This window comes from Triticum urartu, chromosome 7 (assembly GCF_003073215.2).
Source record: "Triticum urartu cultivar G1812 chromosome 7, Tu2.1, whole genome shotgun sequence".
Classification (NCBI taxonomy): Eukaryota; Viridiplantae; Streptophyta; class Magnoliopsida; order Poales; family Poaceae; genus Triticum; species Triticum urartu.
Genome location: NC_053028.1, coordinates 144908064 through 144930459, shown reverse-complemented (window position 1 = coordinate 144930459; position 22396 = coordinate 144908064). Strand labels below are relative to the sequence as shown.

Sequence of the window (22396 nt, the reverse complement as noted above, 5' to 3'; positions counted from 1 at the left end):
AAGCTTTTCTAATGTCAAGTATCATTTCCTTAGACCATGAGATTGTGCAACTCCCCGGATACCGTAGGAATACTTTGGGTGTGCCAAACGTCACAACGTAACTGGGTGGCTATAAAGGTACACTACAGGTATCTCCGAAAGTGTCTGTTGGGTTGGCACGAATCGAGACTAGGATTTGTCACTCCGTGTAAGCGGAGAGGTATCTCTGGGCCCACTCGGTAGGACATCATCATAATGTGCACAATGTGATCAAGGAGTTGATCACGGGATGATGTGTTACGGAACGAGTAAAGAGACTTGCCGGTAACGAGATTGAACAAGGTATCGGGATACCGACGATCGAATCTCGGGCAAGTATCGTACCGCTAGACAAAGGGAATTGTATACGGGATTGATTAATCCTTGACATCGTGGTTCATCCAATGAGATCATCGTGGAACATGTGGGAGCCAACATGGGTATCCAGATCCCGCTGTTGGTTATTGACCGGAGAACGTCTCGGTCATGTCTGCATGGTTCCCGAACCCGTAGGGTCTACACACTTAAGGTTCGATGACGCTAGGGTTATAAAGGAAGTTTGTATGTGGTTACCGAATGTTGTTCGGAGTCCCGGATGAGATCCCGGACGTCACGAGGAGTTCCGGAATGGTCCGGAGGTAAAGATTTATATATGGGAAGTCCTGTTTTGGTCACCGGAAAAGTTTAGGGGTTTATCGGTAACGTCCCGGGACCACTGGGAGGGTCCCGGGGGTCCACCAAGTGGGGCCACCAGCCCCGGAGGGCTTCATGGGCCAAGTTTGGAAGGGGACCAGCCCCAGGTGGGCTGGTGCGCCCCCCCACAAGGGCCCAAGGCGCAAGGGAGAGGAGAAGGGGGCAAACCCTAGGGCAGATGGGCCCTAAGGCCCATCCTGGTGCGCCTCCCTCTCCCCCTCCCCCATGGCCGCCCCCCTTAGATGGGATCTAGGCTGGCCGCCACCCCTAGGGGTGGAAACCCTAAAGGGGGCACAGCCCCTCCCCTTCCCCTATATATAGTTGAGGTTTGGGCTGCTCATAACACGCGAGTGCCTCTCCTCTATATGACGCAGCCCTGCATCTCTCCTTCCTCCTCTCCCGTGGTGTTTGGCGAAGCCCTGCAGGATAGCCACGCTCCTCCATCACCACCACGCCGTTGTGCTGCTGCTGGATGGAGTCTTCCTCAACCTCTCCCTCTCTCCTTGCTGGATCAAGGCATGGGAGACGTCGTCGGGTTGTACGTGTGTTGAACGCGGAGGTGCCGTCCGTTCGGCACTAGGATCTCCGGTGATTTGGATCACGACGAGTACGACTCCTTCAACCCCGTTCTCTTGAACGCTTCCGCATAGCGATCTACAAGGGTATGTAGATGCACTCTCCTTCCCCTCGTTGCTGGTTTCTCCATAGATAGATCTTGGTGACACGTAGGAAAATTTTGAATTTCTGCTGCGTTACCCAACAATACCTTAGTTATATCAATATTAAATTTTGTAAATTTGAGTGTAAAATGCATTCATCAATCATCAAACAACAAACATCGAATAGTTGGTGGCCATGGCCGGTTGGACTGAGAGGGCCATGCACTACACCTCCGTTGCCACCAGACGAGCTCACAGTTGCCCCATGGACAAATGATCCGCAAGAGCACCCAACTAGGCCAAGAAGACCATGGTTACCGCATTCTATGCTGCATGAGCTACTCGCTTTGGGATGAAATCGAAGGAACCACATCCACGACTAGCCAGGCTGAGAGGGAAAGATATCCACCTATGCGGTCAATTAGGCTATATCACCGATGGGCCACCATCTGCCATGAGTGAGACCAGCTAAACCTAGTGGGTCTCTCCCAAGTCTGACCATATCTACTCTAGGGGCGTCTCCTTCGGCTCATTAGCAATACCACGTCAGACACCGCCACATGCCCATCGCATGCGCCGTCTAATTGACAATATGATTGTTGACTTAGATCGAAAGAAGGCATTGCTGATGGAATTGGAAGTAGACAGATACAAAATTATGAATCGCAAAAAGAGGGATAATTTTAAAGATTTGGAAATTTTGCAAGCCCAAAGCCAAGGATGAAATTTCCCATAATGGTGCCATGAATCCAATTCCTAATGAAAAATTGGTGATCCATGAGAGCTTAATTGGCAGTGCATGAGGGGATCAGTTGTACGATTACCATCCATGCAAAGGAGGTGGACAGATAAAATACAGGGCACACTAAATCGATCTATTAATTTCAATGCATGTGAGAGAGCGGGAGAGGTATCCGAGCGATATTTGGAAGAGATTGTCCGGAATAATTGCGAGTAAAGGGTATGTAACAACTTGAGGTTGCCCTATTTCAAAACTCCCCTCTAATCTCGTGCTCGCTCCTTGGTTATGTTGTTTTTCTTTTTCTTAAACAAGCGAAATGCACTCATATTAGTTAAGGCATACAAATCTGGTTGCTCCAGATTTGCAAATTTAAATTAAGCCTGAGTGATTATATTATATCTGATATGATCTAAAACCAGGTCAATATGTACACAATCTTAAAGTATTCACATGTAAAAGTTATGGTTTAATTTTTATATGTTGTACGGTCGTTCGTCAAAGTTAAAAACTTTATTTGTAAAATAATGCTTGTTTCATGACCTAGAGAACTCGATGTATTCCCTTCAATCCATAAGAATTGACGTTGTTTATACTCCCTTCGTCTGCAAATATCCATTACTTCGATAAGTATTTCCGGACAAATGTACTGTATAAAGTAACATGGTGGGAGTAGTGTTTTTTATTATTCTAAGATGATTATACTTCTAGTGAATTTTTTTTTTCTACTAATAGATCTGGAACCTCCTGAAAACTTCAGAAGAGACGGCGGATTTCATCGTCTCGCCACCACGGATCCTCTACTCCACCAAGCAAGCACGGCGCACGATCTCGCTGCGACGATCTTCCGCCCACGTGGCCCCGCCGCAGAGAATCCCGTGCGCGTGCCGGCCGCCATTATTTTCTCCGGCGTTAGGGTTAAAAGATTGCCCAGCTCAGCTGCCGCCTCCGTCAGTCAGCTGGTCAGAGCCCATGGCATTTCAGATCAGTCAAAACAGGAACCGATAGGAGGGGTGGGCGGCCGCAAATTATCTTCTCCTCTCCTCTCCCACGCGGTCTCCTCCTCGCGGTCGCCGCTCGGGTCAGGCTGGTATCCCCCCTAAGCCAGCCGCCGGTCTCGCCGGCCTTCGCGGACCCAACGCATTGCCGCCCCCGCTTTAAACTAGCCCCTTAATAAGCTGCCGTCTGCAGCGTCTCCTGCCGTCCTCCGAGCAGGGGCAGCACGAGGAAGTCCTCCTCCCCTCTCTCCCGCTGCCACTTGGACGGCGAGCTGCTGGAGCTTTCCTACCTCCGGCCTGGTAAGATCCGACCTGGTTTGTCAGATTCTGCAGACAAAAACGCTTTCTTGGGGCTCCAGCTTTGCGGAACCGCATCCAGGACTGCGCATTTGCGGTTCTTGGCGGCGACGCTGGCGCTGGTGCCCTCCCCTTTGGATTTATGCTGCGTTTGGGCTCAAGATTTGGGTTTTTTTCACCCGTTTTATCTCCGTCCCCGATTTGGTACTAGTTTTAACTGTCCGGGTGTTTGCAGCGGAAGGATTCAAATAGTGGACGGGCTACAGGCAGTAAAGATTTGGAGAGCTGGGGGAGCACACTGGGATGGCGTTTGCGGTCTCCGACGAGCTGCTGGGCACATTCGTGCCGATTGCGGTGTACTGGCTCTATTCGGGGCTGTACATCGTGATGGACAGGATGGAGATTGACGACTACCGGCTCCACCCCAAAGGGGAGGAGGAGGTGAAGAACGTCGTCTCCAAGTGGACGGTCGTCAAGGGTGTCCTTGTGCAGCAGGGGTTTCAGATTGCGGTCTCACTTCTCCTGTTCACGGTAAATAATCCTCTTGACATTATGATCTTTACCATGGAAAACTTCTTGTTGTGATGCTATTAAATCCATGGTGGACTGATTCGTTGTGCTGGTTTAGCTTCATAGGATGTCCACATACAGGATGGTTAGAAAGATTATTGGTCTATTTGGGTTAAAATTCAGTTTAAATCAGACATGACACAGTGAACAATTTTGAAACATAGGCTTTGATTAAGTCTTTGACAGTTTCTGAATGATGGTTAAACCAGCGAGTTCAAACCTTTCTGTTGAAAATAACAAGCAAGTTCAGACCCTTCTACGGAATAGCTTGCTGTTGGCAGTTTTAGCATGAAAAAATAGCTGAGTAGCAAACAGTCTAGTGTTCATATGGAGATTGAAAGAGAGTCTTAGATTACTTATGGACCACGAGGATGTAGTGCTGTTTTTGTCGATTGAATATGTATGAACTGTTAGCTCTCTTGTCAAGAGTCACAATGGTCGTATTCACATTGGGGAATTTATTTCAAGGCAGTAAAGTTGCTTCCCGTGATTTTATTGGTTGAAGTAGATCTTGAAAGACTTGAAACCAGTGTATGTTGTTGATTTAAAACTAAGGCTTAGATTTATTTTCCGGTCATTTTGCTGTTTGTTTTGTAGATGGATTAGTGAACTATGCACCTAGGCCTGGCGAGTTTCAAACATTTTAGTTCTTCATTTAATGAATTCCAGAACTTCTGGTCGTGCTTTCCAAAGGAAATTGAGTCTTAAATAGTACAGATATATCTCCATTATCAGTGGAAGTTATTTTTCTCTCTTTGAACAAAGTCTGGCTTTTAACACTGATTTCAGAATTACCTGATGAAATTTCATACACGGGTAACTGTACCTAAGATCTGCAAATGTGATAAAATGCAGATCATTGGTGATGACAGCGGTACTGTGAGAAAGCAGCCTCCCGCCCTGGTGATAGCACTGCAATGTATCATCGCAATGTTTGTTATGGACACATGGCAGTACTTCATGCACAGATACATGCACATCAACAAGTTCTTGTACAAGCATATCCACTCGAAGCATCACACTCTTGTGGTTCCATACGCGTTTGGCGCTCTTTACAACCATCCCCTCGAGGGCCTCATTTTGGACACGATTGGTGGCGCCCTCTCGTTCCTCGTCGCCGGAATGACTCCTAGGACGTCCATATTCTTCTTCTCATTCGCAACCATCAAGACCGTCGACGATCACTGCGGCCTGTGGCTTCCTGGGAATATCCTCCACATGCTGTTCAGCAACAACAGCGCTTACCATGACATCCACCACCAGCTCTACGGCAACAAGTACAACTTCTCGCAGCCGTTCTTCGTCATGTGGGACAAGATCCTCGGGACCTACATGCCATACACTCTGGAGGAGCGCAAGGGAGGAGGTTTGGAGGCGCGCCCTGTTAATCTCGGACTCGCAGCGCAGAGCAAGTCTGACTAAGTGATTCACTTTCTCCCGGTCTTCACTTGCCCGGTGAAGAATGCTCTACCTGATCTTTTCTAACTACATTTGTGTTGTAGAATTCTTTTCCTGTCCATATAGATAAAGCATCTTGCTGGAATGCCGTTGTGTACCAAGGTATAGCAAATAAAACACTGTGTAAAGATGATCCACTCTGATTTGCTCATGTGGGTTGGTTGTGTGTGAGCCTCATGCTGATGATGGCCAAAGTGAGCTGGTATTATTAGCACTACATACATTATGCAGCAGTGCGTTGGCCCTCACATTCTTAAAGCTTCTCTGTGCTGTCATGGACATTGTCTCTCCGACTAATGCTGATTCCTGATGCTTGGGCTCTTTTAGATTTTAAAAGGAGCTGTTGTTAATTTCTGTATGGACCAGGCTGTCTGATGGACAGTGCCAGCCTGAAAGAACGTGGTTCTGTTTGTCTGCAAACCTAGCATTGGGCAGCCATGAGCACACAGAGGTGACCTAAAAGAAGCAGAGAGCCCACGGGAAACGCAGCCTCCAAATAAGTTCAGGAAACACACAGCAGTTTCTACTGCGGGCATGTGTATCTGTGATATTTTTATGTTTGAATAACTGCACGCATGTGCTTAGTCAAATAGGTGCTATGTGCATTCAGCATTACTCCCTTCGTCCCATAATATAACAGCGTTTTTAACACTAGTGTAGTGTCAAAAATATTCTTATATTATGGGACGGAGGGAGTATTTTGCTATTTCAGGTTGCTTGTTGGAGAATAATAACAAATCTGGTTCGCTGTTATTCTCAAGTGTACCGAGTGCTGTTTTAGGTGTACGTGAGTGAACATTTCTGGAGTCTTGCTATCGATGTATATTTACAAATATTTGGGCGCAATACTGAGCAGTATGAAACACACACAAGTGCACCATGAAAAAAGAACATCTGTTTCCGCAACAACAACAAAATCTGAAAAAAAAAACACGTAGATGTGCCCGTGTTAGTCTTGTGCCAAAACTGTGATTGCGTAGTACATAATGAAAAAAAATCACATATATGAAAAATATTTACCATGAAAATGGTTCCTGCTTTCTAAAGAATCTGTGGAAGTTAACACACTAGAATAATATGATATGAGTTGTATTTGGCTAACGTTTTTTTAAGAGCTGTGTTGATTAATAAAAGGATAGATTTAAGAGTGGAAGAGATGTCTCCTCCCCAATCTTCATGTTGCGCATAGTTAGTTGGTGAAGAATATAGGAGCCAATGACAACGATAAATCGCGTGTGCACATGCGGCCACGCGAGGTCGTTATCCGCACCGGTAGTCCCCACACGATTCATGCTAACTCCAATACGACGTTCGCGTATAAAGGCCATTGGGCAGCGTATCCCATCTCGTATAGCTCTCGTATTAATCTCTGCGCATCAGTGAAGGCCCACATGGCATCTGGTAGTGACAACGGCTAGCTGAAACAGAAGGCAGCGACCGCATTTACTGCCCGGCAGTGACAACGGCTACCCGCATCAGGCGTGTGAGGGAGATCGCGTTGGTCACCGTTCAGTCGCAACGGCTAGCTGGGCGACGCTCCTCGCTGGCTATTTAAACGCCATCCTTCCTTGCTTTGGATGGCCATTCCAAGCTTCTCCCATTCTCCATTATTCTCAGATTATCTGGGCTTGCAAAGCATGTGTTCGTCCATGTCCCGTAGCAGTGCGACACCACCGCCATCTCATCACACGAGCAACCAGATGCCGCCACTCCCGCTCATCTGTTGCCCCGAATGCAACGCCGGCTACGTCCTGTGGTTTGTCTCCGGGACAGAACTAAACCCAGGGAGGCACTTCTACAAGTGCGAACGGCATGGGGTAAGTTTTTTCATATCCTCGCAGCTCATGTTCTCCGGGGCATGCTGATTCTTGTTCATTCTGCAGCATGGAGGGTGCAAGTTTTGGAAGTGGGAGAACAAGTACATACAGTACTTAAGCCAGCGGTGGGGACATCTGATTTCGCACGCGTTGGTTCATCGCCACGTCGCGCTGCTCGAGCAGAACCATGCATTCCTGAAGAACATATTGATGCTGTGCCTCGCGAATTTGGTGGTCATGGTCACTATCTTCCTCCTCAAGTTCTGAAGCACCACCCCGTCCTGCGTACGTAGTGTCGTACTCATACATGCCTTCGTCTTGCTGCCGCTCAGTGGAGTTTGATGTACCCACCGCATTGCCATGGCCATGAACAGGGCAATGTCGTAGTCACACATGGGCTGTATCCCCTCTGCGTAGGGAATGCTGTTTCCTTTTCGTATGTTACAGTATCTCTAGCGATCTGCATGTATCAGTTAGTACGTCCAGCTTGCCCATGCAAGGGCGGGAGCTGCTAAGTGCAATTAATTATGTACCCCGCCGTCGTAATTAGACTGTCTCTAATCAAGAAACAGATGCAAACACGTATTTTTTGTAAGAGAGAGTGGAGTCATGAGTCATCGCCCAGTCGTCGTCCGCCATGCACTTGAATGCACCAATAAGAGAAGGCAATGCGCCCCATCAATGCCACACCCATGATTGATTGCTCCAATTACGACGGCCTGCAACGGAGCAGAAGACGCCAGGGCACGCGTGCTCTATAAATTGAGCTCCCGCGGCCCGAGCCTCGACCCACACACCACATGGTTCCTTCGTCTGGTAGCACACAGCCACAAACACGTGATTCACCGTCTCTGTAAACACCACCGCCGTCGCCGTGCTGTGGCCGTCGCCGGACACCGGTAATGGTAAGGTAAGCATCTTCTTCTCGTTGCACCTTTCTTTCATTCTGTACTCGTGAAGGTGTAATCAATCCCCCTTGTCCGCGCGTGTGTGTGCGTGTGTATGCAGATGGATGAACCCATGCACCCCCAGGGCACGAACGACACGAGCAACCCCTCCCCAACGTCACGCTGCTCTCCAACAAAAGTACGTGCCATGCTTGATTCCTTTGATGACTTCAAACAATCTCTTGTCGAGGAGATGGGTTTTGAAGGCATACTGGAGGTGCCACATTTGCCAAGGATTAGCCTGAGATTAAGTATATGGATCATGGCTAGAGTTGATGAGCTGTCTAGAACTATTTACATCCGTCCTGGCAGACAAATGTCCTTCAGGGCAGTGGACGTGTTCAAAGTTTTTGGAGTACCGTCTGGCCGCGTACATATACAGAAAGCGTCGATCGCCGAGACAAACCACGTGCGCGATGTGCTAAGTATAAACTCGAGCGGTAAAAACCTATTATATGCTGTCGAGAAAATACTAGTTAGACCAATAGACGAGTCAAGTTCTAAACTCGAGATAGACAGTTTCAAAATGGCATTTGTCATTTTCGTAATGGGGCATCTGCTTGCCCCGTCGACGACCCACGATCACACAAACACACATTACTGGGGGGGGGGGGGGGGGCACTCGTCCAGATAGACCACGTTAGCGAGTTTGGTTGGTGCGAATACGTGATAGAAGAGTTGATGGTTGCATGTTCAAGAGTAAAAGCAGATCTCAAGGCAGGACGGCCTGTCACGTATCTCCACGCCTGCCATTTATTCTTGCAGGTTAGTTTCAGGATTTCTACTGCTAGAATCAATTGTGCCCATACGCACGTTTAACATTTTATTTTATGTAAATAGGTCTTTTACCTAGACAACCTTGATCTGGGGGTTTTCAACCTACCGCACACTACATTCCCTCGAATAGCTGTGTTCGACGACATGCAGTTCAGGCGTATGCTTTTACAGTGCAGCGTTGGGGGGAAAGGCAGTACAGACTTCTCCGGCGCAATGGTCCTGTTCTTGAATTTCCGATTTTTATTATTCACCTCTAAAAACCACGTTTTGATTTTACGAACCCACGTGCTGATCCTTCAACCGCAATTATATCAACTGTACAGATCCGCGAGGCTGATCAGGTGTGCTATACCAGGAGTGCGTGGGACACCCCACCAGATCCAGTTGGCCGCGCGGCTCCCATGCTGCCCGGCCTACCATGCAACAGAGTACGGGCGCCAGCTAGGCCACACGGGACCCACACCATCGCTAATCCGCAGCAGATCTCGTTCAGGCTGCCCCAAGTGCCGCATGGAGCGTCACCCACTCCAATCACACCAGCTCCTCTTTTCCCACGCATGCCGACCGGAGGCGACTTCTCTACGTATCTAAAGAATAATTACCCAAAACTGGTATGCCAATCATTTTGTAATCAACGATCATTTTTTTGCTGCATGCGCGCATCTATTTCATCGGGCATGCCACATTATCCGACTTTGATAAATAAGGCTTGACTGGTCTGCCCCAGGCAAGTTCGAGTGTCGGGATGCTGATGAAGCGGCACAACGCCACCACTTTTAGGATTGCAAACACCCTCAAGACTGACTTAATACAGGAGAACACTCAGTTTCTCAACTCGCTAGTTAGTGAGCTCGGCGAGGGGTGCATATGCTGCAGCCTCCGATCGGTACCATGCATCATCACCACACCTGCCCCCTCGGGTTCTCCGCATGCAGTGCACGAACATCTACCGTCGCAAGCTAGAAATGACCGAATCCAATGGTACGTCCATTACTTGCACTCGTGCCTAATTATTCCCCCGCCGGCTAGACGAATAAACCCTTTTGTTTCATTTTTTTTCATAGGGGAAAGCTCTTCTGGTCAGAAGTTCACGTCATCGGCCTCGTCCGGGCCTAAGAAGAGGAAAGGGCCACTTGTCCCAGGTGTGTTTTTTTACCGATTGATTTCGCGATTTCATGTTCTTTTCTTAGTGCTAAGCGGGACAAGCCTTTTTACTGATTAGACATATCTTTCCCGGCAGACCAGGAGACCACCAGCGCGGCGGGTTTTGTCATGCCCACACAAGCCAAAACCTTGTTCACAAGTCAATCACCAGCAGACGAGCAGAAGGGGTGGTGGGACGGGCTCGCAGGTTTGATTATGTTGATGGACGGAGATGCAGCGCACCCGGCCGACGCGGTCCTGTTCGGCCAGGCTTCATCTGAATTGCCACCGAAGCAAGAGCGGGCGCACGCGGGGTTCGCCGTGTCGCACTGGATTGATGGCAAATGCCGTCCAAGTTTTCAAGTCCCTGTATGGAAAGCCATCGACGGATTCCTGAAGAGCATCTCAATTGAAGAAATCGAAAGGTACATGCAACCCACTTCGTCAATCCTCGTACCAAAACCAGTAATGTTCTTCACGCATGAACTAACACTTTTTGTCCGTAGGCCTTTTGTAACTCATGCCACGCCAAGGTACATCTCCATCACCCCAAGCCCACTATTGACCCAGATTTTAGGAAAGGACCCATTAGACCACGAAGTATGTTCTCTTATATTCCAACGTCAAGATCAGATCGATGGCGAGTCACTTTACGTGAACAACCAGCCTCGGTTTCGTTTATTCCTAGAGCCAGATATATCGGTCGGTATCTAAATTATGAATAACACCTTATCACCAACAGCGCTCTCATTTTTCTGCTTAGAATTTGACAACCTTCTATCTTAGACTGCCGCTTTGGCTGGAGAAGAAATCTGGACACTTGTTCCTGCAACGGCACAGTTCATTGGGCCGCATTTGACACACAACATCGCGGAGTGCAGAATGGTACGCGTCAATAACCCACCCCGTTTAACGATATGCGAAAAATACAGACCATGCTGCTTACCACTCCATTTTCTTTGACATTTGCAGTTTTTCCTGCCAACCATTTTCGACTTTGGATGGTGCCTGTACAACTGGGATATGCAGCGCAAGGATATTAATATTTTTGATCCGTCATACGGGAGCTGCACCACATAGCGTCGCACGGACCTCCTGGAAGCCGTCGCCGACAAGCTCCACGTGGCGCTATTCACCACGATTTACAAGCTGTTCAACAACTGGCACGTGGATTGCATTAGATGGGAGAAAATCTTCCACGTCACTTCGCCTACCACAGTCAAGCAGTAAGTTATCTTTCTCGCTTAACGGTTTTACGCACAATCCATTGTTAAATTACTAATCCGATCGCAGGAAGGACACCGGGATTTGGATTGTCCGCGTGGCAAAACACTTCGATGGCAACCAGGTTCTTGCGGATATGTCACAGGTGCGTTTTTCGATTTACGTGCGTTTTGGATTTGCGACCAGTGGACTGGCTAGTTGACAATCTAACAATGCATTTCGTAACCACACAGGGATCAATCGTAGGAGAGCGGCAGGAGATTCTGACCGAGCTCGTTGAAATGAAGGGCAACATGGCCCCCCTGCCGGATAGCATCACCAACCTAATCACCTCATGGCCCACCCAAGAGCTCTAAGTTTCGCGTGCTGGCTGCCCTTCCATATAAAATAAACACAGGGCTTGCACCCTAGTACGTGTAATGTGTCTAGTGGCCAACCAAGCCCGTTTCGGGGGCTGTAAACAAATATCTATGTACTATAATGCGTGTAATGGGCAACCAGGACCGATTATTGTAATATATAATAATCACTCGCCCTCTAATGCGTGTAATGAGTCGGTGAGTGTAATATATAATCAAAGACTGTGGGCTTCGATTGGTCAAAGTATAAACGCCATGGGTTTCGAACACGCGCGCTAGCTACCTGCAACGCTACAAGCTACCCCAGACGTATAGCACAGTCGCCTCCCGTCGCGCCAGTACTGTTGCACTGCTGAGCAATAAAACTAGATTCGCGTGCGCCTCAGAATATCTCTGCCGCACGGAAACGGTGGCGTCCACATGCAGTTAGCTGGCTGACTTTTCCGACACACGCACGACGAGGAGGCAGCACCATTGTTTCCGGTCCACATCGTGGTCGACAGCTCTCTTGCCCGAGACCAGGAAACAATCTCCACTGGTTCAACGAAAAAGGTGACGACGTGTTCTGTGACGACAAAACCCAAACTAAAATTACGATGTTGTTCATACATATCTTCATACACAAATTACATACTAAGCATTCTCTTAGGAATGCAAACATGGGACGTGCCCGGTAATGTCTTCAAGACCCCAAGCAAGAGAAGATTTTTTGAAGATTTCCAAACCCCAATGAGGGGCATTTGGAAAAATTGCCTGCTTCGTGGTGTCACATTCTAAGTTTTAGGAATGCAAGAAACGAAACACTTTTTCTCTTGCGACACTTCCAACAGCATGATAACTTTCAAGAGAGAAAGAAAACATACATGGTTAACCAATTTTCTAACTATTCGCATGGTCGCATCGTAGTTTACAAATGAGCGGCACTTGTCTTACATCATAAAATTAATTATACAGATAAATTTTTGTGTTCAGTTCTACAAGTTGAAGAAACAGAACCCCCGCTCGATAGGTGCATTCCACCACGAAGATGAGTGCACTGACAACTTAACCCCTTGGCGCGGTCACACCTTTATCTAAAACATAAGCAAAGAGAAAACCAAACATTTTTTCTTTGCGACCCTCCGACACCATGATAGCGGTGAAGAGAGAAAGAGAACATACATCGAATTCATCAGTTTTCTAACTAATTGCGTGGTTTTCTACGTAAACCGTTTCTGTTTATATCAAGATGAGCTTCACTCCCGTCGATGATTCGGTTTGGCCGTACACGAATTGAACCAAAGAGGCTTATTTAACTTTTCAAACAACAAATGAGCCCCATAACATTTTCCAATGTAATATAAATTGGTGTTTCGGTGGGTTTGGGTGTTGGCCGTACACAAATTGAACCAAAGAGGCTTCTTCAAAGTTCTCAAACAACAAATGAGGGGCACTTGTCATACACCATAGCTTTTTCCACCGCAATTTTTATTGGTGTTCGAGTGGATTTTCTTACAAGGAGAATAGCTTCCAAGCTAAACCACCCAATCCCCCAAGATTGGGTGTTGGCCGTACTCGAACTGAAACAATGAGGATTTTCTCATTTTCCAAAAAAACAAAACGAGGGCCACTTGTCATACACCATACATTTTTTTCCCGCAACATTATTTGGTATTTGAATGGATGTTCTTCCAAGGAGAATAGCTTCTTGGAATCCAAGAACTCAAACAACAGATGATTTTTTTTAAATCTCCAAATTCAAAAGAGGGGCATTTTGCGTACAACATAGCTCTAGTCTATAGGTACACACAAAAATGGTGGGACATGCCTCGTGATGTTTACAAGAAAACAATCCAAAGAGGATTTCTAAAAGTATTAAAAAACCAAACATGGGGCATTCGTCATACACCATAGTTTTACAAATGACCGGCACTTGTCTTACACCATAAAATTAATTATACAAGTTGAAGAAACAGAAGTCCCGCCCGATAGGTGCATTCCACCATGAAGATGAGTGCACTGATGACTTAACCCCTTGGTGCGGTCACACGTTTCACGCCTTTATCTAAAACATAAGCAAAGAGAAAACCAAACATCTTTTCTTCGCGACACCTCCGGCACCATGATAGCGGTGAAGAGAGAAAGAAAACATACATCGAATTCATCGGTTTTCTAACTAATCGCGTGGTTTTCTACGTAAACCGTTTCCGTTTATATCAAGATGAGCTTCACTCCCGTCGATGAACCGGATGAGCGGTTTCTACGTAAACCGGTTTGGCCGTACACGAATTGAACCAAAGAGGATTTTTTAACTTCTCAAACAACAAATGAGCCCCAAAACATACACTGAATTATCTGGTTTTCTAACTAATTGCATGGTCTCTTGCATAAACCATTCCTGTTTCTATTAAAACGAGTGCCACTCCCGTTGATGATTGGTGTTTGAGTGGATGTTCTTCCAAGGAAAAAAGCTTTGAAGCTAAACCGCCCAATAACCCAAAAGAAGACGCGGTCACACGACTTTGTCTAAAACATATTCAAAGAAACAAACCAAACACACGCTTTCGTCCCGATGCTTCCGACAACATGACATAAAATTAATTATACATATAATATTCGGTGTTCAGGTCTACAAGTTGAAGATACGAAACTTTGCGCCCGATAGGCGCCTTCCACAACGAAGATGAGTGCACTGACAACTAAAGCCCTTGGCATGGGTAGTTCTAATTATACAAATAATATTTGGAGTTCATATTACAAAGTAGATCCAGCAGTCATTTTTGGAGTCCGAACAATTGACAACCTTAGAGGCTTCAGGCAGGTGGGTTTAACACGATGGCTGGAGGCAGGGCGTTGTTTCTTGGCATAGTAAGCACCAGCATCATGAGCTTCTGCTTAAACCGCAGCATCTTGTCCTGACAACACAAACCAAACAAATATTCAGAAAGAGTTCATCACTCCGAGAATAAATAGTTGCTAGGATAATGCACGCACCGCCCACATCCCTTCTGTCATGAACTCCCCATCAAAGCACATAGTGTAGTGTAGAGTGTAGAACGGAGTGTCACCGCTGCATCCGAGCACAAGTTATACGTAAATTTGATATTCTAAGCTGCAGATCAAACACCAAAGCGGATGGACGGGGGGCGCATACCTGTTCGATGGCTCATGCATCAGGCGGTGAGCCGCCCTTTTGAATTCATCTTCTCGGACATGCCACCCTTTGAAAAACTTGTCAATGCACTTGCACAGCCCATAGAGCATCCTGTCGAGGACCCGTGCGTGCTGCCTCTCCAGCTCTAGAAGGTTCCACTGGGTACGTCTCGGATCCATCACGTGAGCAATTTTCTTCAGCATGTCGAAAACATAGAGCACATAGAAACCTCCCTCGTCCTTGAACGGCACGGTTATCTGAAAAAAGCACATACATGCAGCTGTCACGTAACATGCTAAAACATGGTTATGAACTAACGATCTACGGATCAGCTGGGGATTACCAGGCGGCATGTCTCCACATCGTATCCCAGGTGCTCCCCAACAAACAAGTTTTTTATGTAAGGATCGCTCAAGAAACCGTCGCCCACCTCCATGATCCGGGACTGCACGAAACAAGGAACAAGACGCTCAGGCCACGACAATCATGTATGGATCATTGAACTAAACATCGCCGATTCGAATTACGTACCGCAAAGTAAGGCGGCATTGGGTGATGGAAACGCGCCCTGTCTGAAGGATCGTACCACCTTGCATCCTGTTCCCTCATCATCATGTTTGCGACTTCGAAACCCTTGTCATCCAGTGTCTGACAAAAGTTTTCATAAATTTCATAGCCAGTCATTTTCACATGAGGCGGACCCTGTTGATCGACCCAGACACTGTAAAAAGGCGGGGATGCGATCAGTTAGATATAACGCTAGCTGCTGAACAGACAACATGCGATAAATTCAGTGTTTTCTCAAAACGCACTGGGACCAACAGTACCTGTTCAATACATCTGGGGCTAACTGTTGTATTTGTACCCAAGCGGCGTGGGCGACTAGAGGCGACACGAATTCGTAATTGAACTCCGGGATGTTGAATGGTGAGACACCATTCTCCGTGGAGATAACGATCTTCCTCCCATCTCCCTCCTCACCAAACCTTGCCAACAAGTTTAACTCACGAATAGCTGCACCTGCATTGACAAGCGTCGTTCAGCTGCGACTACAAATTCAGTATCCTGACATAAGTAAATTCCATTCACAGGAACCACTTACGTCTACCTTGGTAAACAATGATCTCGTTGCTGTCCTCCACCTCCCTTTCTTTCCTCTTCCCCAGTTGCACGAAGCCATATTTTCACCAATCGGCCGCCCAGCCCCTGCATCATGCTGGCCACACCGGACAGGCTGCACCACATTCTCTAATCCACCATCTAGATACAACTGGCCAAAAGACCCCATGGACATGAATATTGGCACACCCGGCAGAACGGAACCGGGGTGGTGGGTGTCGCGTGGATGCCCAGGCAGCAAAAGGAACGGACCTGGAGGGGAAGCAACCAGTTTCTCATTTAATTCACTGAAGTAAGCATCGGCGCTGTTGGTATATGCATAAATGCTGGGTCTCACCTGTCTCGGCGTGCTCAATGTGGCCATGGGCAGAGCTCGCGGGAGCAACTGGCACTGGACGGACGGCAACTGCATCGCGTACTCCTTGTTCAGCAGGCATCAATAAATTGGTAACATCTACCGCATCTATCACACTGCAAGAGGAAAACTTACCAGGACGAAGGACGCCTGCCGTGGGGATCATTTCGTCAGGCTCTCCTGCTTGTGCTCCACTGCATCCTTCCCCGGAAGCACCCCCTGGTACGCACCTGCGCATTAAAACCAACAATCATTTGTTTTTTTTGCCAAAAATGAACAGACACTGAATTAATGCAACGGTAGATACAGAGTACGTGCGTTGTCCTAGTTACCTGATTGCGCAGCGACTACAATCACTTGGTTTTTAAGCTCGTTTACTGAATCACCCAGGCCCAACCCATCCACGTACTTGAGCAAAGCTTGCATGTCCCGCGTTGTCATCACCCTCTCGTTAGCAAGGTGCCTTTCAATCTCTCTGTGCATGTTCTCGTTCATGCAGGTGATTGTCCCGTCGTTAAGTGCAGTTAAGTTGCGAAAGAACAAAGTATTGCGCTCAGCACTAGCCAGCGCGTGCTCTTTCAGTGAGCGATCTATGAAAGCTTTTGCCTGAAACCAAACACAATGGTTAGTGCGCACCACTTCTGCAGGTGGCTAAAAAGAATGGGTTTAATGAAATCACCTCCTGGATTTGTCTCCTGACACTTTCTCTGTTCCATGGCAAGCTTTGATCCGTCATACGCCTGGCCTGTTGCATGCATGGGTCAGAACAAGGGTGGTGTGCACAAAAAAAGAAACATGGGATGAAGGCCGATGATCACCTTCATCACACCGTATCTCTTCGGAACGCTGCCTATGGCTGTATCTTTGAGTATCAGTTTTGACAAGTTGGAGGCAGTGTAGAACTTTATTCTGGGGCGCACAAGCGGGTCAGGCTAGACAGATGCAGAAGTGTCGACCGAGTCGAAATACAATGCCTGCCACGGAAGCAAACCGACTCAATTTAGTTCAAGCCCTGAACAAACATAATATTAATTCAAATTCCTACGCACGATGGAAACAGGCACCTCACCTGCAACACTAGCGGGCACCCGTACAACTGCGGCCTCTTCCCTTCACTGTGTATTGCATGGGCCGCCTGGGCTGCGCCGATGAGCTCAGAATGAACGTATCTTCCCCAGTTCACCCTGTGCAGGTTAGCCGGCTCCATGCAAATAGCATACGCCTCCGTTGGGACAGTGTGCCTCCTCTCCCTAGGACTAAAACAAGTTGCCATGCAAAGCATGGCAAAACCGACCTGGATCCTGATCTTGTCCTCTTCAGACAGGGTGGTCTGGCATGGTTTCTTCAACGCCCATCTAATGTCACCGACAGTTATGTAAAAGCTCGACGGGTGCAACCCTAGATACTCTCTGATCTGCGCTAGCTATGCCGTTGAAGGCGCAACATCTCTCTTTTCTATTTCTATATCTCCGCCTAGTGCAATTCCTAAGATGTTGTGGATGTCAACCTCATTGAATGTGACGTAAACGCCATCATCTATCTTGAGTGCACCACGCTCAAGGTCTACATCTAGGAATAAACTCCAGCAGTTCTCCCGATCCACATGGGTTATGTTGCCTATAGCTAGCATCCCCCCGAGACCAATCTCCCTTATAGCATCTCTCTGTTCATCAGTAAAAAGAACAGCCGCTTCGTACACATCTTTGGGAGCGAAACTACTGTCTACTGTGCATTTTGGCTGCGCGGCTTTCTTCCTAGACTCATAAACCTTGCTACAACGTGGACGGCTAGACCCGGACATCTAAACGAAACAAAGGATAGGAGAGCAAAAGAGAACAGGGAACAAGAAACAAGAGCGCCCCATCAGTATACATCCAAGCAAATGCGAGAAAGTATTACATCTAGCAAAGGGATTTTTTCTCACCTCGTAGTTGGCCGCCGCTCCAGCGACGCGCTCGCTCCAGTAGCAGAGCTCTCGCAGTGGTAGAGTACTCTAGTTCTTGGATAGATGAATGGCTTCCCTCAGACGACTCCCCCTCGGGCAAGCTCTTTCTTATGCACGCGGAGGGGAGGGGGTAGAGAGTACAGAAGAGTAATGCCTGACTAAACAGCTCTGTCTACTCGCGTCAAATCGGACTGCCAGGGCGGCAAAGCGCGATGATGGCCTGTGCTCGCTGGCTGAGCATGGCTTCAAGGCGTGGTACGTCCTCTATCCGACCGGGATCTCCTAGCATACCATGTCTATGTATTAAACTAAACTACACGCTCGGTACGAAGAACCTTTTGCAAGCACGTAGCCGGCTGTCCAGGGCCACTACACACGCGGCCACACGTGATCCGGTCACACATGCACGCATTGAGCACCGCTGCGGCGAGTTTGAAAATCGTTCACACCAATCCATATGAAAAAAAAGAATTACGGAGTAAATCGGCCTAATCAATTCTCACAGCACTATACAGGTCGACGCCTCTTTATGTATGCAAACCACCCATCGCGCGATCAAGCGCAAGATGACAACCGGGGACTAAATTGCTAGGCAGCCCAAGACACAGCGAACCGGAGGAAGCATGGCCACCCATCAAAACCCGTACCCCCGCTCATATTTGTAAAACCAGAGCCACTGTTGTGATGACGGATGCAGGTCACGCAATCCTAGCGCAAGATCACCCACCCACCCCCCCATAGCACACCACTGTTCACATTTTGACTAACCTTTCCTTCGGGGAGGCACACTTTTTTTATTTATATTGGACATTCTGGGTCCATGTCATTGGTAATCTTCAGTTGGTTTCCGACCCGTGAAGATGTATGAGAGAGTAGAAAGTTGGGGTTATTCATTTTATGCAGCAACATTTAGTTTCCTCTTTCTTCATCTCTTCCGGAGTGGAACCGGTGACGCCGGGGGTGGGGGGGGGGGGGGGGGGGAGGGTGGTGGTGTACGTGCCCCGGTCGTATCATCGATTTCTCGTCCCGCTGAGATTCGTGTCTGATGATCGGCCGTCGACACTCTCGCTGGTGGCGGTTGTGTCAACTGCCATATCAAATAAAATGCCCCACGCTAGCATTCATAAAACATGCGGGCAGTTTAGATTCAAACCTATTGTCCGAAAAAAGGACAAGCCCTCTCGTAAACATTGTGGTAGGCTCGGGCTTTCTTTTTTTACACCGAGAACTGAAAATGTCGCCTTCGAGCCTCCGAGAATTGCATGTGGTTAGAATACACCCACTCCTACGCGGCTGTTTTGTGCCCAATAGAACTTATTGTGGATTCGCTGAAGAGCGACAAATGAACTATTCGACTTTAGGTTTTTCACGAGTGCAAGTCATGTGTGGGAACACACATTTGTTCGTGTTTCGGAAAATCTCACCAGCGCATTTTTTCTGCTTCACGTGGGTGACCATGGATCGGCTTTTTCCCAGAAAGAATGGACCGTTCAAATTATGTTCTCCTTTTCTATCTTGACGTGCACCCACTCCTACGCGGAATTTTCTTGTCGATTCGTTGAAGAGCGACATCTGGATTATTCGATTTAGGTTCTCCCCTTCCTTTTCGAAACCAACGCAAAAGGTGGGTGTAGTCATTTCTTCTTTGCGGAAAACTCGCCCTGGCTAATTTACGCCTAACGTGCGTCACCAGGGTTTGTCTTTCCCCCAGAATTAATAGATCTTTCAAATTAGGTTTTCTTTTATGTTGAAAGCTACAAACATAACGGCGCTATTCATTCCGACTTTTTTTTAAAACGAACCGACGCCATTCATTACAACTTTTATTTAACGAACGACGCCATTTCATTTCCAACTTTTTGTGTGTTGTCTATAATGCAGTTTTTATTTTTTTGCCTTTTGCAATATCACACCGTCTTTTACACACACCCAACGGATATACAGACAGCCTGTTTACATTTTTTTTCAAACCCTAAATCCTAGGATCAGACGGTAGGCCTGTACGATGCATTCGCTGTGTTCAGAAAACCATAGGCAAGAAATGAATTTTTGCGCCGTCGGACATTTTTTATTCATGAGTCGTACAAGCGTCATACACCTGGGCGCACGCGAACCGGTTACCACAGCTGGCCCATTGGGCATCAATACAGTTTGGGCCTTTTACATGCAACGCTGTCGACCTCGTCGTCGTCTTCCCATGAAGCCCACGCCCACCTGTATACTACAGCGTGAAATAGTCGATCCCCAGCAGGTTCAGGTTTTATCTCTTGCGCTAGCTCTGCAGACTCATGAGGGTCGTTCTCGCCCGACCCTTCTGTTAAATCATAAACTTCTGCATCCAGGGATGCATTTGCTGCCACGCATTCTTCATTCTCACCTCCGATATCTGCCGCACGCACGCTACCCTGAAATCATAGAGTTTGTGCATCCCAACTGTAAGACTCCATGAAAGCCAGCATCGTGTTCATTGAGAATGCAACCATCGGAAAAAGCTTACATCGTTCTGAGGTTGAGCAACACCTTGTCTCCCCAACTGCCCTTCTGTACTAACTGCACGCACCTCGCGCTGTATACATAAAAAACGTAATGCATGAGGAGGGGGAACAAAACGTGCGCGCTGAAAGAAACAAAGAAGAGGCGAACGAGCACCTGAATTGTTTCTGTGCTGCCTCCTGAGTATGAGCTAGCTGAAGACGAGCTCGACATGATGCTTGCTGTGCCCATCTAGCACATGCACGAGGTGTTTATATAGCCCCCGCTCTAGGCGCAGGCGGATATGTTTGAATTTTGAAATCTGCAGACCCCACATAGCTGTAAGCTTGAATGCTTCATTTACCTCCGCGACCTGACGCGGGCTTAAATGCCATTTTCAAATTTACCCATGGCGCACCAGGTTACAGACGTGCTCTAGCCAGACACGCATGGACACAGCCAACCTTGTGGCAAAACAATGTGCTCCAGTTGGATGATGGGTGACTGTACAAAAAAACATGGCACCTACCGAGATGCATTTTGAAGTCAACAATGTTCGAGAACTTTTATTAATAGAACAGCCAAATACAGGGGACGAGAAGTTCAGACAAACATTTTGGAAAAACTAATGAGATGGAGGAACACCGGCCATCGAGGACAAGAGCGGCTTGCTGCATGTTGTTTTCCTATGCCTAGGCACTCCACACTTGCTGCATGTGCCCACTTTCCTTTCTTTTCTAGGGGCGTCACCACGGTCGGGGCAGGTGCTTGACTTGTGGCCTTTGCCCCTACAGATCGAACAAAACCTTGATCTTTTGTTGCTTCCCTTCTCATATGGAGCCTTGTCCCTGCTTGTTGTTGGCCGGCCACGTTTCTTTTTCCTTTCTGGTGCAAGCAGACTCTCATCCAGATTGACAGTAAACCTGGATGCAGCCTCAGAAAAGTCTGAATTGTAGCTATCTGCATTTGGACAGGATCCTTCTGATGCCATGTCTTTGGACGTCGGTGCCCCCTCGCCTTGGTTTGCTGGTGGATGAACCGACACCGATGTTTCTCCTATGGCCGTTATGTGATTCCCTTCAACACTTCTTACAGAGCACGCCGCCTTACAAGTCTTGGTTTTCTTGCTGCAACCACCCGCAACTCCATTGTTCGAGACCTGCTGCTCAACGATGCCTAGGCCATCATTTGGTGCGCTAATCTCAGCTCCTCTCTCCCTAAGATCCACCAATCCATCCAACATGAATTTGTATGCTTCTAGGTTTCTGTCGCCCATTTTAACCACCTCCAGGGCAGTGATGTACAAAGCAGAATGTCTATAAGTGGGTGCGTCCGGCGGGCCCATGTCCTGTTGGTAATGTTTGAGATGATCCGGCAAATTATCTCTGCCATGTATGCTCCACCTCTTCAAGATGTGCCTGTGGGGAATCTCCCTAAGCCGGAGCACATTCATGACCTGTGAAGAACATATAATATCAGAAGGTGCATCGCCCAAGTAGTAGGGGAGCTACATATGCATGATAAAAAACCTAGGTAGTCAGTTTCCCGCTTATTCAGATATTGGAGGTGAGATGAAATCCCTAGGTGTAGAATTGCCACCTTGCTAACCTGCAGCGAGTGACAGCAGACCATACCCATGTGCTCGAACAGGCCGCATATGCACGAGAAATACC

General features: G+C 47.7%; 2 protein-coding genes across 2 annotated transcripts; both read left to right on the top strand.

The window, feature by feature from the left end:
- The first annotated feature begins 3040 nt into the window (after positions 1 to 3040).
- LOC125521640 (sphinganine C4-monooxygenase 1-like) lies at positions 3041 to 5653 on the top strand. Its single transcript, XM_048686701.1, has 3 exons — positions 3041 to 3407; positions 3640 to 3935; positions 4830 to 5653. Exons 2-3 carry the CDS (start codon positions 3708 to 3710, stop codon positions 5394 to 5396), a joined length of 795 nt encoding a protein of 264 aa, XP_048542658.1. The 5' UTR covers positions 3041 to 3407; positions 3640 to 3707; the 3' UTR covers positions 5397 to 5653.
- A 1352-nt stretch (positions 5654 to 7005) lies between these two features.
- On the top strand, positions 7006 to 7795 carry LOC125521641. Its single transcript, XM_048686702.1, has 2 exons — positions 7006 to 7249; positions 7316 to 7795. The coding sequence occupies exons 1-2, from the start codon at positions 7010 to 7012 to the stop codon at positions 7514 to 7516; spliced, it is 441 nt and encodes a 146-aa protein (XP_048542659.1). The 5' UTR covers positions 7006 to 7009; the 3' UTR covers positions 7517 to 7795.
- The last annotated feature ends 14601 nt before the right edge of the window (positions 7796 to 22396 follow it).